We start from the raw sequence: 14,211 nt of genomic DNA on the forward strand, positions 1-14,211 counted from the left end.
CCTCAATTCCTGATAATTTTTGTGATCTTCTCTTAATTCCTGCAGTTCTAACTCTTTCTGCTTTAGGAAGTTCTCCTCCTCCAGCTGATAATCCTCTTTCTTCTCCGGTGCCTCTTTCTTGATTCTACATTCAAGCAACTCAACATCTTCTATGTGACGATCCTTTGACTTCCCTCCCTTCTTGATCTCACTCACTTCTTCCATCTCCTGATGTTTCTCCTCTGCCTTCTCTGTTCTTTCTTACCCCTCACTATATGTCATAGAAAATAAATGATACATGTTAACAAGTCAGTATTTTTTTATTCTCACCACTATTAGTAGTTTAGTGTACTGTAGTTTATATCATCAATTAAAGCAATTACTTGTCTTGAAACATAAAATTTTAAAGCATAAAGTACCATATACACTCGAGTATAAACCTAGTTTTTCAGCACAAAAAATGTGCTGAAAACCCAAACTCGGCTTATACTCGAGTAAAAAAATATAGGTTCTACCAGGTTTTTGTGGTAAAATTAGGGGCCTTGGCTTATACTTGGGTCAGCTTATACTCGAGTATATACGGTACATACACTACTTACAAAAATAAAGGGGGCCTTGAAATACCACATCATAGATCTCAATGAATGAAATAATCTGGTTGCAATTCGTTACATTTACTCATTACATTTCAGTCTATCGCCGAACCTGTGCACTCAGCCAGTAATCTTAGATTAATCTCTACCTTAATCAGACTAATATCCAACTTCCAAGGTTTAAAACGTGCTCTTAAAACCCATCTCTTTAGGCAAGCCTATCACACTCGCTAACTGCATGAAATTTTAACTCTCTATTTATTAATCCATCCTGTGTCCTCCTCCTGTCTGTTATCCGGCAAGCACTATATATCAAGCTCCAAGCTTCTCTGCAGTCCCATTGACCTTGGACCTTGTAAATAAGATGCGGCTGATGACTGCTTGAAGCAGCAGCATTTTTATTTATTAACCCCTACGGGACTCAGCCTATTTTGGCCTTAAAGGACACCTGTCATCAGGTCTCTGCCACTTGTCCTGTCACCTCTACCTGGTGGAGCAGCTCACAAGGATCCCATCCCAGCCTTTATCTAGTTATTTCATACATTATTCATTGTAAAATCATCTATTTTTTATCATGTAAATGAGGCTGGTCACATGGTCAGAGGCAGTGATGTCACCCCTGTTACCCCTCCCCTCTCCTCCCCCTGCTCATGTCTGTGTGTAATGTATAGTAAAGCATGGCTAGTGTGTGTGCGCTGCATCTGCTGACATGCTGCATCCTCCTAATATACAGGTGAGAGACACAGACATCAGCTACACATGAATCTGACATGTTCTGCTGTAACATGGCTGCCTGGAGCTGCTGTATCTCTCCTAAACACACACACATGCACACACAGGCTGCAGGAGGCGCCAGCACCAGGGAAGCACATCATTATACAGCCTCGCATCATTATACAGGCTGTCAGTCATGCACTGGGGGTGTGGCTGTGCCTCCCACTCATGAATAGAGTGGACAGCTTGAATATGCTAATGCTTCATTGGACATTTCACAGGTCATTTGCATACAGCTTTAGGACCTCATTGCTTAGGATTACAGGCATGTAGAGGGACAATGAAGGGATAGAGGCAATGCTCTCTCATGGGAGTTTATGAAAATATATTTAGTTTAGGGGGGTTATTTTGCATGACGGGTTCTCTTTAAGGACGCGGCCCCACTTTTCAAATCTGGCCTGTGTCACTATAAGTGGTTATAGCTTTGGAACGCTATGAGATATCCAGGGGATTTTGAGATTGTTTTCACGTGACACATTGTACTTCAAATTAGTTTAAAAATTTGGATGAAATCTTTTGTGTTTAGTTATGAAAAAAAACTAAACTTGGCAAAAATTCTTTATTTTCAAAGTTCTAAATTCTCTAATTTTGATGCAGATAGTCATAGCACCCAAATAAATTCATAACTTACATTTCTCCATTACTCCATTATGGAAACTACACCCCTCAATGTATGAAAAAGCACTTTTAAGAAGTTTGTTAACACTTTAGGTGTTTTATAGGGGTTAAAACAAAATGGAGGTGCATTCTACAAATTGCTGTATGGGCGCACGGCTGGGCATAGAAGGGGAGGAGGCGCCATGCAGATCAGATTTGCTATGTCACATTGTACAGCCTATAATTTTTTGGTTTTTTTATTGTGGACCTATAGGGGCTTATTTTTTTGCCACATGAGATGCACTTTTCTAGTACATAATTTTGGGGCATCTATAGCTAGTTGGGGATATTTTATTAACTCTTTGTTGGTGGAGGAAATGAAAATCATAAATTTTTAGGCACTTTTTTTGTATTTTTTTTTGGGCCGTTTACCATACCGTAAAAATAGTATATTATTTTTATTCTATGCGTCTCCACGATTACGAAAAGACCTTATTTATATAGTTTTTAAAAAAAAAAAATTCCCATTTTACTGAATAAAAAGTAATTAGGCAAAAATGAAAATTTTAGCATTTTAGCTGACTTTCATATGCATAACTTTTTTATTTTTGGGCTTACAAATCTGGTTAGGGGTTTATTTTTTGCGGGAAGGATGAATAGACAGGGCCGAATTATCTTTGGAGGACCTCCTGCTAGCCCTACAGGTCTACAGACACTGGAAAGACACTGGGACAATGGAAAGCTAAAATGATGCAAATTTTCCATCTGTCTACTGTGTTGCTGTCCTCAGGAGGCCAATATGATTGTTGAAGAACAGGGAGCAGTAACTTACAGCTTTAATTTTTAGTTGGCACCTCGCGATAAATAAGGGGGGTTTAGGGTGTCTTTTTGGGCACTCGGCCGCTAAAAGGTTCGCCATCACTGTCATAGACTGTAAGCTCTTGTGTCCAGAGCCCTCACTATTGTTCCATTTGACGGTTTGTACTCTGTAATGTAGTATTTTATTTTTATTGGTCCCCAATGATTTGTAAAGCGCTACAAAATATGTTGGTCGCTATTATTATTACTACTTATTTCCTTAATTTTTGAGCATTTTTGCTTCCAATCACCTTTACTTCCTGATTCTTTTTATTATGGTAATGTCCTTCACTACTTTTAATATCTCTACCTCTAGAGTTTACACTAGATCTTTTACAGAAAATTAAAAATTCTCTTCTTACCATAGTATTTTTAGCAGAGGAGGAGTAGGAAGTTTGTTGTAGTGCATTAAACAAATGGTTATTTATAAATTGTTGGGTTTTTTAGTTTTGTTGGGGGGTAGTTGGCTACATTTTTCTTTTTGCAATTTAATTTTTTTTTATTTTAATTTTTCAACCTAAGACACTAGTTAGCCGAGAGCACATTATGTATTTCTCCCCTGCTATTCTTTTATACAGGTCACATATGATATTATGGTAACATGCCATTGTATCACTGTTATCATTATTTGTGTACATTACATATTCTCTGCATGCCATTCACCCCTGTATCCTCGGGAATCCCTGTCTCGTCCTTCGAGCACAGCACAGTATTTGATGTGATCTCTTTCCAACCTCCGTCTTCCCTTTCCCTCACTGACCGTTATATTATCCCCTCAGAGGCATGTCAGTTCTGCAGTGCCTTATATTCCTGTGTAAATATATAATGCGCAGGGGAGTAGTCAACAGCATAACATTCCATGACAACACAAAGACTAGATTCTACCCACTGTACAGATCGGTCGTGTTAATGCTTGGTGACCGAGTTTAGGCGTTATTGGTCGAGTTTTTATTTTTAACCTTTTTTACTTTAGGTCCACAATCCATAACTTTTTCTAATTTTATGATATATTTTATATAAGGGTTGTTTTTTTGTGGGATGAGTTGTTATTTAACATTACTGTACTTTGAAGCCAGATTAACAATGCTACTAGTCTCTAGGTCATAGTGTATATTAAATTTTCATCTTTTTTAGAATTAAAGTCTACACTACGCTAGTTATTTATGTAGTCCACTGAAAAAAAATATAATTTTAGTACTAAATCAAAACGGATACAGTAGGGGAAATAAGTATTTGATCTCAGGCTGATTTTGCATGTTATATATACATGTCACATTGTATGATTTTTAAATAACCAATTAGAATTTTATTGCATTAAATAAGTATTTGATCCCGTACCAACGAGCAATAATGCTGGCTCTCTCTGTGCTCTTAATTTTCTCCTACTCCTATTCTGTACTCATTACCTGTATTAATTGTACATGTTTAAACTTGTTTCCTGTATTTACAGTCAATCAATCACACTCCAAACTCTCCACTATGGGCAGGACCAAAGAGCTGGCTAAGGACACTAGGGAGAAAATTGGAGACCTGCAAGAGGCTTGGATGGGATGCAGGACAATAGGCAAGCTGCTTGGTGAGAAGACAACAACTGTTATTGGCACAATTATTAGAAAATGGAAGAAACACTAGATGACTGTCAATCTTCCCCGGTCTGGGGCTCCATGCAAGATCTCACCTGGTCAATGACCTAAAGCCAGCTGGGAACAGTCTCATAGATTACTGTTAGTAACACACTGTTAGAACTCCACTTGCTGTGTTTGGAGGAAGAAGAAGGATGAGTAACACCCTAAAAATGCCACCCAAATGTGAGGCATGGGGGTAGAAACATCATACTTTGAGGGTGGTTTTCTGCAAAGAGGACAGGATGACTGCACTGTATCGAAGGGAGGATGGATGGGGCCATGTATCGCAAGATTTGGACAAAAACTCCTCTCAGTAAGATCATTGAAGATGGGTTGTGGTTGGGAGTTCCAGTATGACGATGACCCAAAAAACACAGCCATGGCATCTGAGGAACAACTCTGTAGGAAGCATTTCAAGGTCCTGCTTTAGTGGTCTACACCTGAACCCAATCAGGAATCTTTGGAGGAAGCTGCAACTCAATGTTGCCCAGCGACAACCTCGAAACCTGAAATATTTGGTGAAGATCTGTATGGAGGACTGAGCCAAAATCCCTGCTGCAGTGTGTGAAAACTTGGTCAAGGAATACAGGAAACATCTGACATCTGTAATTTGTTTCTATACCAAATATTATGTTCTGTTTTTTGATGGTATCAAATACTTATTTCATGAATAAGCCTGGCATTCACCTCTAATGATGTCCTGTGAACAATACTTAGGCTCATATGGTTGAGGTCTTTATAGGTCCGGATTTATCGGCCTGCTCCCCTCTTTGCTGAATCAAACTAAGCATGTTCAGCGGAGTTCAGGTATGCAGATATTTTATCAGGCTATAAGTACACTAGGAGCAAGCCTAGTTTGTAGGATATGGCAACAGACAGCAGGAAGTTCTCAGAATCTCCTCTGGATTACCTACCCAACTTGTAGAATGATTTTATATGCAAAAAAAAGATAATAAAAGATCATGGGTTGTAGTATCTACTATGTGTGCACCTATATCCCATCACTGAAAAGGATCTCAACCTTATGAGGCCATTACAGTACTGTATATAGCACATGGTAAAGAACCTTACGGTGTTCAGGTATATAACACAAAGTGAAGAACCTTATGGAGTTCAGGAAATTGTCCTTTCTAAAAATGGAAGTTAACCCACTCAATTTGAATCACCTAAATACTATCATAGTAGAGTACCTGGCCATTTAGGGTACCAATATGGTCCCTACAAATAATAGGAAGTAGCCAAGTTCACCTAAGCTGTCTAATACCCATCATTGGTAAGGACCTGATCGTTCTGGAGTATGGAGTTAACCCAAATCCCTGTGAACTGGCTAAGTACTATATATGTGTAGGACCTAACCACCACGGGACAAAAAGGTCCAAAGATATGAAATATCCAGCTGACTATTTCCCATCACTCATTAAGAGCCGGTCCTTTACAGTAAATAGTAATAACTTAATTCTTTACACTGATGATTTACTTGTCTCATCAACAACAGCATTGTTGTCTGTGTTTAAAAATGTGTTTTATTTACATTGCCATATCATACCTAAAGGAGAGATTTGAGTAGGCTTAAAAGACCATATACTGTATATACTGGCGTATAAGACTACTTTTTAACCCCTTAAAATAATGGCTACAGTGGGGGGTCGTCTTATACGCCGGATATTCGGGGGCCGCACTGTGTGAGGTGTTTTTTTTCCCCGTCAGCGCGCAGAGAGCCGCTTCCTGGGACCGCCGCGCATGCGCAGCAGTCCGCCTCTCACAGTCATTAGAAGAGGCTTAGTACGCGCTGACGGGGCGGCGCGCTGTATGCTAATGCAGCCGCCCTGTCACAGCGGTCGGCGTCACAGAGCTGGGGGTTACAGGCGGCACTTACAGAAGCATGTCGGATCTTCATTAATATCGCAGCTTACAGTTATGATCACCAGGCACTTGCTCTCTTGTTTGTTTTGCAAAGTTTTAAGCAGACTTTTTTTCATTTGGGAGAGGGGTAGTCTTATACAGTGAGTATATACCAAATTCTATATTTTTAGGGCAGAAGTTGGGGGTCGTCTTATACGCCCAGTCGTCTTATACGCCGGCATGTACGGTAGATATTTCTAAATAGTAATACAGTTTCTATATCTTCCTGGGAAGTAGGGCCTGAAGTGATGTAATCTCAGGTCCTACAAAAAATTATATAGGGCTGTCATACCACTAGTAAAACTCCAGATTGGTTGCCTGGGTGTTCCTAACCACGTATTCTCCGATACTTTTTTGTACAGACCCTGGTTCTGTATTGATGCTATGTAGGTTGTTCTGGTGTTTTATTTATGGTATGTATGAGTATATTGTTCTGGTGATGGATTCATGGTATGTTCATTCTTCTGATGTTGTACATGTGCTGGTGATTAGGAATTCTGGAGCACCCATAGCTCCATGTTTTTCACTGGGCTTTGACTGGAACCACTTTATGTTCATATCTGCTGCAGACCGTCTTTAAGAAGCCACCTTTGCAGAATCCTTTACAAATAACAGTCTAAAAAGTTCTGTATACTTAAATGGAGCAGAAAATTTTAAATAAGCTATGAAGTTGGGAATATTGCCTTACGTAGGACTGCAGCAGATATTATTATTCATTATGAGCAGTATCATATTCGATATATAATTGTTTATAGTTGTAGTAGTATAGTACCATATATATTCGAGTATAAGCCAAATTTTTCAGCACAAAAAATATGCTGAAAAACTCAAACTCGACTTACTCGAGTAGAAAAAAACCTGTCAATACTCACCTTTCAGACGCCCCCCTCAGGTTTTCTCATCTGGTTGCGGTGCACAGGCTTTGACGTCAGCAGCGACTGACATCAGAGCCTGTGCGCTGCAATATCACACGGACTTGCTGCTGCCAGATAAAAGAAGAGAAGACCTATACTGAAGAAGGTTGGCTGGCTTTATACTGGGGCAGGGTCTGGCTATATACTACAGGGTGCAGACAGGCTGGCGCTATATACAGTGGGCATGCTGGCTGGCTATATACTGGGGCAAGGGGCTGGCTACATGCAGATGGCAGACTGGCTATATGCTAGGGGCTGGCAGGCTATATACTGGGGCTAGGGGCTGGCTACATACAGATGGCAGACTGGCTATATGCTAGGGGCTGGCAGGCTATATACTGGGGCTAGGGGGCTGACAGAATATATACTAGGGCTAGGGGGCTGGCTGGCTATATACTGGGGCTAGGGGGCTGGCTGGCTATATACTGGAGGCAGGGGGGCTGAATAGATAATGTGGGGAGTCTATGGGTTTTTCACCCTTGGCTTATAATCAAGGTTTTCCCATTTTTCTGTGGTAAAATTAGGAGCCTCGGGCTAGCTTATACTCAAGTATGTACGGTAGTTATATTCTTGTACATACAAGGCAGTATTATAAAAGTTCTACTCTTGTACATAGGGGGAGGTATTTAAGTAGTTTTACTTTTGTCTATAGGAGGCAGTAATATAATACTGCTACTCTTGTACATAGCTGGCAGTATTATAGTAATTATATTCATGTTATATTCATAGCAGTATTTTTTATCATATGGAATTGAAAGCCTTCCTTTTATTAGAATGCATTTTAAGATATCTGCCACTTAGTGAATATGACCACCCACTGGATTACTAAACCTAGAAGGAACAGTTATACTGCAGGTTCTACCAAAAAAAATTGTATATACAGGCAGTCCCTGGGTTACGTACAAGATAGGTTCTGTAGGTTTGTTCTTAAGTTGAATTTGTATGTAAGTCGGAACTTTATACTTTATAATTGTAGCTCCAGACAAATTTTTTTTGGTCTCTGTGACAATTGGATTTTTTAAATGTTGGATTGTTAAAAGAACCAGGATTAACAATAAAGCTTAATATCAGACACGTTTGATAACTGTTACAGCTGTTTATTGTAGCCTAGGGCTACAGTACAGTAAATTACCAATTATCAGAGGTCCGTTTGTAACTAGGGGTTGTCTGTAAGTCGGGTGTTCTTAATTAGTGGACCGCCCGTAAATCTGCTCTGTTCCATCTGTGGATCAGACTGTATGTTTTATTTAAGAAGTTTCCTTTATAGCAAACTCCTAATTCCTTTGAAGCAGTTGTTTAGTAATGGGGTGATCCAATCCATAATTAAGAGCAAGCTATACTGAATCCTTTCATACAAAACTGTGTTCCATCTGCTTAACCCTCCTGCTCCTGCAGATTGTCTGTAGCTACCATATTGTGTTTAAGTAAAAGTAAAGAAAGAGATTTATGGGATCCAGTATGATCATGAGAATGAACTTCCAGAGTATATGATGTCATGAGTAAAAAGGCTTAGAAGGCTGATACAATTTTTGATAACACAGATTTTAATTTTTTTTTTCACATACAAAAAGAAACATATTGAGGTCTTTTCCTGATTTCAGTAAAACACCTGAGGTTCTCCATTTTCACTGTAGACGGTAAGATTTCCTCGGGCATCTTGATCTGCTTCTATTGCTTCAAACAAAGATTTGAAGTTTCCAGCTCCAAAGCCCTGCAACAGAAATGGATCACTAATGATTTCTTACATCACCTTTACATTTTATAAGCTATTCTTTTTTATTTTACTTTTGTAGCTATCAATCCTAGAGACGAAAGGCTGCATGACTTGTCAAGGAAAAGAGCAGAAGCTGATCAGAAATTTATGAACCTTTAACTAAATGGCCTGTAAGCTGCTGACATCTTTACAGCTTGCTAAGTATATGGAGCTGACACAATGGGGCACATTTACAAAACTGTCTGTGCCAGTTTTTCAGCGCACTTTGCGCATAAATACATGGTGCAAACTGCTTGAACATGTATTTATGATGCGTTTGTGCCAGTTTTGTGTCCACCGCGACACAGATATGCACCAAAAAGGGCGTTCCGGTACGGATTTGCTCCGGCTGTCACATTTATGTTGGAAGCCCTGAAATTAGGGCGCACGTCCATTAAAAGAAACTAAAAAAAGTGATGTACTCAGTTTAAGCGTGTTTTACATGGTGCGCTAGATTGAAGACGCACTCTGCACATTTACCTCACTAATGATAAATCTGGGCCATTGCGTGGACACTTCAACTTAACAAAAATCAAAATAATTGAAAAACGCCATCTTTAGCTGTAAAAGGGCTCTATTTTCATTTTTGGGTTTCCATTTTTAATCCCTTACTTTCCAAAAGCCATAATTTTTTTTGTTCTTCCATATACATAACTGTATGAGGGCTCATTTTCTGCAGGATAAATTGTTTTTTTCTTTTTGGTGGTGTTATTTGATATTTCATTCAACGTATTGTGAAGCTGGAATAAAATTCCAAATGCAGTGGAAACTGAAATTGCATCATTAACTTAAAGCTTTTTTTTACGGATTTAACTGTGCAGTCCAAATAACACACAGAGATAGTATAATCACAGAGATGCCATATTTACCGTATAGAAGTATAAGCCAAGTTTTTCAGCACATTTTTTGTGCTTATGCTCAGCTTATACTCGAATTTCAGTAAATACTTACCTTTCCGATGCCCCCGCAGGTCTTCTCTTCTTCCATGCTGACATCAAAGTATGTGCTAGCTCCCGGCACACACAATAGAATGGCAGCGACTGACATCAGAGCCTGTGCGCCGCAACGTCGCACGGACCTGCTGCTTTCAGACGGAAGAAGAGAAGACTTATACTGGGGGAAGGCCGGCTAGCTATTTACTGGGCCAGGGGGCTGGCTATATATTAGGGGAAGGCGGCTATATACTACAGGGGGCAGGCAGGCTGGCTATATACAGGGGGAAAGCTGTCTGGCTATATACTGTGGCAGAGAGCTGACTAGTCATATACTATGGGGCTGGCTGGCTTCAATACGGGGGTCAGGGAGAAGGCTGGCTATATACGGGGTGCAGGGGACTGAATAGCTATATACTGGGGGGAGGTTGTGACCAATGCGTTTCCCACCCTAGACTTATACTTGAGTCTATAGGTTTTCTCATTTTTTATGGAAAAATTAGGAAATTATAAATTTATATTAGCTTATGTTCGGGTCAGGTTTTTCTCGAGTACATACGTTATACAGTCTTGTTGACAGTCATTGGCCTCAGCAGCCTCGTTCTATTGACACTTCCCTGCTGCAGCCATGTAAACAGAAATTAATAATTTTTTTATTTACCCCATCCTAGAAGTTGGAATAATGTTGATATGTAGTTTAAACAGCTCATTACAGGGCTGTGGTGTCTGAGTCATTATACAACATACTGACTCCAGCTCAACAAACAAATACATATAAATTATGAACATTTTCTTTAAATGTCTGGTTTATTCCTGCTGAAATTTAAGGGGTTGCATCAGTATGTAGCTCCTTAGATGCACCAACAATCACAGTAAGGCACAAAATGCCACCCTAGAAATTATAAATACCACAGAATAGCAATAAATACCACCCCAGCAACCAAAAGGAAAATAGAGCTAATAGTGGAGACCCCAGAGCAGATAATACTAGTATTGGAGACCCCACATCAGTAAATTATAATACTGGAGACCCCATAGCAGATAATAATACCGGAGAACCCATAGCAGACTAACTATAATGGAGACCCCCAGAGCATAAAACTACTAATACTGGAGACCCCCAGACTGAACAAATACTGGAAACCGCATAGAAGTTAATAATACTTGAGACCCCCAGACCGAACAAATACAGTACTGGAAACCGCATCGCAGTTAATAATACTTGAGACCCCCAAAACATAAAACTAGTATACAAAACAAAGAAATACATCTGGCTTTTCTGGCTCCTCTTCTTCTCCCTGCACCACACTGCAGCTTCTTCTCTCCTTCATGTGCCACTCTTCTCTGTGCCCTGCGCTGCTTGTATGCAGCGGCATCAGGACCCGTATCAGAACTGTGCCATGAGTAGTACAGTACAGCTGATAAGTACTTACCGCTCCTGGGTCCTCTGCTGCTCCCCTGGGCAGCTCTGCTCTGTTTCCTTCCCCCGAAGCATACAAATACCCAGCCTCCTGCATCAGATATGGTAGCGGCCATAGGACTGTGACTGCAATGCATGTCTTGACAATGGCCAATGGCTACGGGCCAATGGCTCAACTAGGTTTTTAGAAATGAATGTGGCTGCACTTTATGTACATGCTACAGATCAGAGGAATAGGACACTGGTAAGGAATGCCCAGATTCATCTCAGCACCGCCAAAGTGACCCGGAAAACAGTCGGAGTCGTGTAGTTGGAGTCAGTGACCATTTTGGTGGAGCGGGAGTTGGAGTCGATGTTAAGGAAATAGAGTCGAGAATTTTGGCTAAACAGCCCTGGGTCATTACATATGTAAATGCATGCCGGGGGCTAGTTTGTCCGCAGGGATGCCACACCAGTCTACCACTAAGAATGTTCCCTGCATATAAATTTATACATAGGAAGCTTTCACTCAATGGGGCTCATTTACTAAGGGTCCGTGGAACGTGATTCTGTCGGTTTTACCGAATATTTCCTTTTTGCGCCGAATTGCCCCGGGTTTTTGGCGCACGCGATTGGATTGTGGCGCATCGGCGTCGGCTTGTATGCGTCAGAAATCAGGAGGCGTGCCTTCAGACAACCCGACGGATTCGGACAAACTGCGGAATTTTAAAATGAAATTGTGTCGCAAGATCAAGCACTCACATGGAGCAGGAAGAAGAAGGTGAACTCCGGCAGATCTCAGCGCCGAAGCAACACATGCAGGAAATTGGACGCACGACCTTAGTGAATCGTGGCAGTCCCGAATCCTCGTGGGACAATGCACCGCAGGATCGTGACAGGACCGGGTAAGTAAATGTGCCCCAATATATTACCTATCAATACTCTTAGTGTCTCTCATCACATGTTGATGGAGAAAGTTTATAGCCATGACATGTCCATGTAAAGCACTCGCTATATATGAAATAAATCTCTTACAAACATTTTAAACATATTAAAATAATTGAAGGGAACAAATCACCTGTCAGACTTTATAGATTTAAAGTCATTCTGGACTCGGATTGTATTGTTCTTTTTGGTCATATGTAAACCTTGGAATAATGTTAGTTAATTGCCCTCACAATAATTACAAATGCTCTTCAAAAGGTGCAATTATGTACTAAAACCATAGTAGTCAATTACCCTTTAGCTTTCATCTTCTTTCCTCAGGCAATGAATACGAATGAATTATTGCTGGTGGAGGTTATTTGTGTAACATTGCATCCTTCTATTTTGTTGTAAATACAGTCTTTGAAAATGTTTTAATATTATTTTGTGAAATGACTTACATAGTGGTTGTATCTCTGTATGACTTCTAGGAAGAGGGTAGGTCTGTCCTGCATTGGCTTGGTGAAGATTTGGAGAAGATAACCTTTGTCGTCGAAATCAACCAAAATTTTCAGATCCTGAAATAATGAAGGTAACACTCAATTTTGTAACATGTAGATTCAGATAGACTTTTATACAATGGAACTACACTGGGTAGTTGAATCCAAATGTATTAGTAAAGATTTGCACACTGGACACCAATCAACATTTCAGTGCCATATCAACACAGGGATGAATAGCTGGAAGATGTCTAGCCGGCAGCTGCGGTTCCCAATGAAGCAAATAGCAGCTTCATCCACAGTGTCGGCTTCGGGTGCAATATGAATACAAAGACAAATGTTCAGTGCACGGAACAGGTTTTGGAGCATAGACTATCAATAGTAAATCCTGGCCAACCCATCCCACATCTCACTTCTTATTTATACCCACTTGTATTTGCAAGACATTGTTATATACCTGTAGTACATTTAGATCTTCTTTCACAGTGATCTTAGCACTTTTTAATTTTTTTCTCAGGTCATCATAATAGGTGTCTGGAGCAGAAAGAAACTGCATTCCACGAGATTTTAGATTCTTTACCTTTAACAAAATGTAACACAGTTATGATATTATATAAAACATCACATCATTTGGTTAATATCCTAATGATTTAATGTTATCATCCTATATTTAAGGAAATATATAAAAAGTAATGTTCTGTTGAATAAAGAGTGATTCATCTGGTGTAGTACAAGACTTTCACTATTGTGCTACTGTGCTATATTCCATGTATAATGCTGTGTGCGGCGAAATCATGAATCTGTCGCTTCCCCGCACTGGCCCGACAGAGTTCACCATCTTTATTGTGGTGCACCTTTAACATAGGGCGTGCAACACAATTTGCAAGTTAAATATGTCTCTCCGACCAGCGGCACGCCCCCTAATTTGTGTCGCATGGAAGCCAGCGCTGCGGTGCAACAGAACAAATCACAGCGCAGACACTTCTTAAATACCTGTGCAAGCCGTTTACGCCTAGAAGGTGATGCACAGTCCAACAAAAAAAGCAGGGCAATGCCCTAGTAAATATGCCCCATTATCAATAAGTTTATGTAGTTTACAACACAAAACTACATCAAAATTTTGGTGCATTTCATAATTTTTGGCACATGCAAAAACAAAACCAAAAATAACCTTTTCACGACCTGTGACGTAATAGCACGTCACAGGACAGCTGTGAGTGCATGGAGAGTGCTCACAGGCTGAGGCCTCTCCATAGCCGGTAAGTCTTTTCTGCATATAGCAGCAAAGACTTACTGGTAACACCCGCGACCGGTGCTAGCAACCTGCACATCGCCACCAGCAAAGCTGCCGGCAGCTTCAAAAAGCCCATGTGCCGCCATCTTGCCGGCGATTGTCTCTCGCCTTGACGCCATCAGGAGCGGCGATCTGTCGCCATGACAGCCTCTGGTCTTCCGAGGACC

General features: G+C 40.4%; 1 protein-coding gene and 1 long non-coding RNA gene across 4 annotated transcripts in view; both read right to left on the reverse strand.

Annotated features, from left to right (window-relative positions):
- Window positions 1-3,655, reverse strand: LOC140116727 (uncharacterized). 3 transcript variants are annotated; one of them, XR_011852939.1, is made up of 2 exons: window positions 3,465-3,655; window positions 1-250 (listed from the first exon to the last, which is right to left on the reverse strand). It is a non-coding gene; the product is annotated as an uncharacterized lncRNA (long non-coding RNA). The 3 variants fall into 3 exon arrangements; XR_011852940.1 differs by having other exon boundaries at window positions 3,443-3,655; XR_011852941.1 differs by having other exon boundaries at window positions 3,438-3,655.
- Window positions 3,656-8,765: 5,110 nt separating this feature from the next.
- The window catches only part of LOC140119221 (4-hydroxyphenylpyruvate dioxygenase), a 35,916-nt gene continuing 30,470 nt past the window's right edge, over window positions 8,766-14,211 (reverse strand). Inside the window, exons 12-14 of the mRNA XM_072138035.1 lie at window positions 13,208-13,330; window positions 12,712-12,828; window positions 8,766-8,953 (exon numbers count right to left, since the gene is read on the reverse strand). Of these exons, the coding sequence (XP_071994136.1) occupies window positions 8,840-8,953; window positions 12,712-12,828; window positions 13,208-13,330 (354 nt within the window). The 3' untranslated portion in view covers window positions 8,766-8,839. The remainder of the gene's footprint in view (window positions 8,954-12,711; window positions 12,829-13,207; window positions 13,331-14,211) is intronic.

Source organism: Engystomops pustulosus, chromosome 2, assembly GCF_040894005.1.
Source record: "Engystomops pustulosus chromosome 2, aEngPut4.maternal, whole genome shotgun sequence".
Taxonomy (NCBI): Eukaryota; Metazoa; Chordata; class Amphibia; order Anura; family Leptodactylidae; genus Engystomops; species Engystomops pustulosus.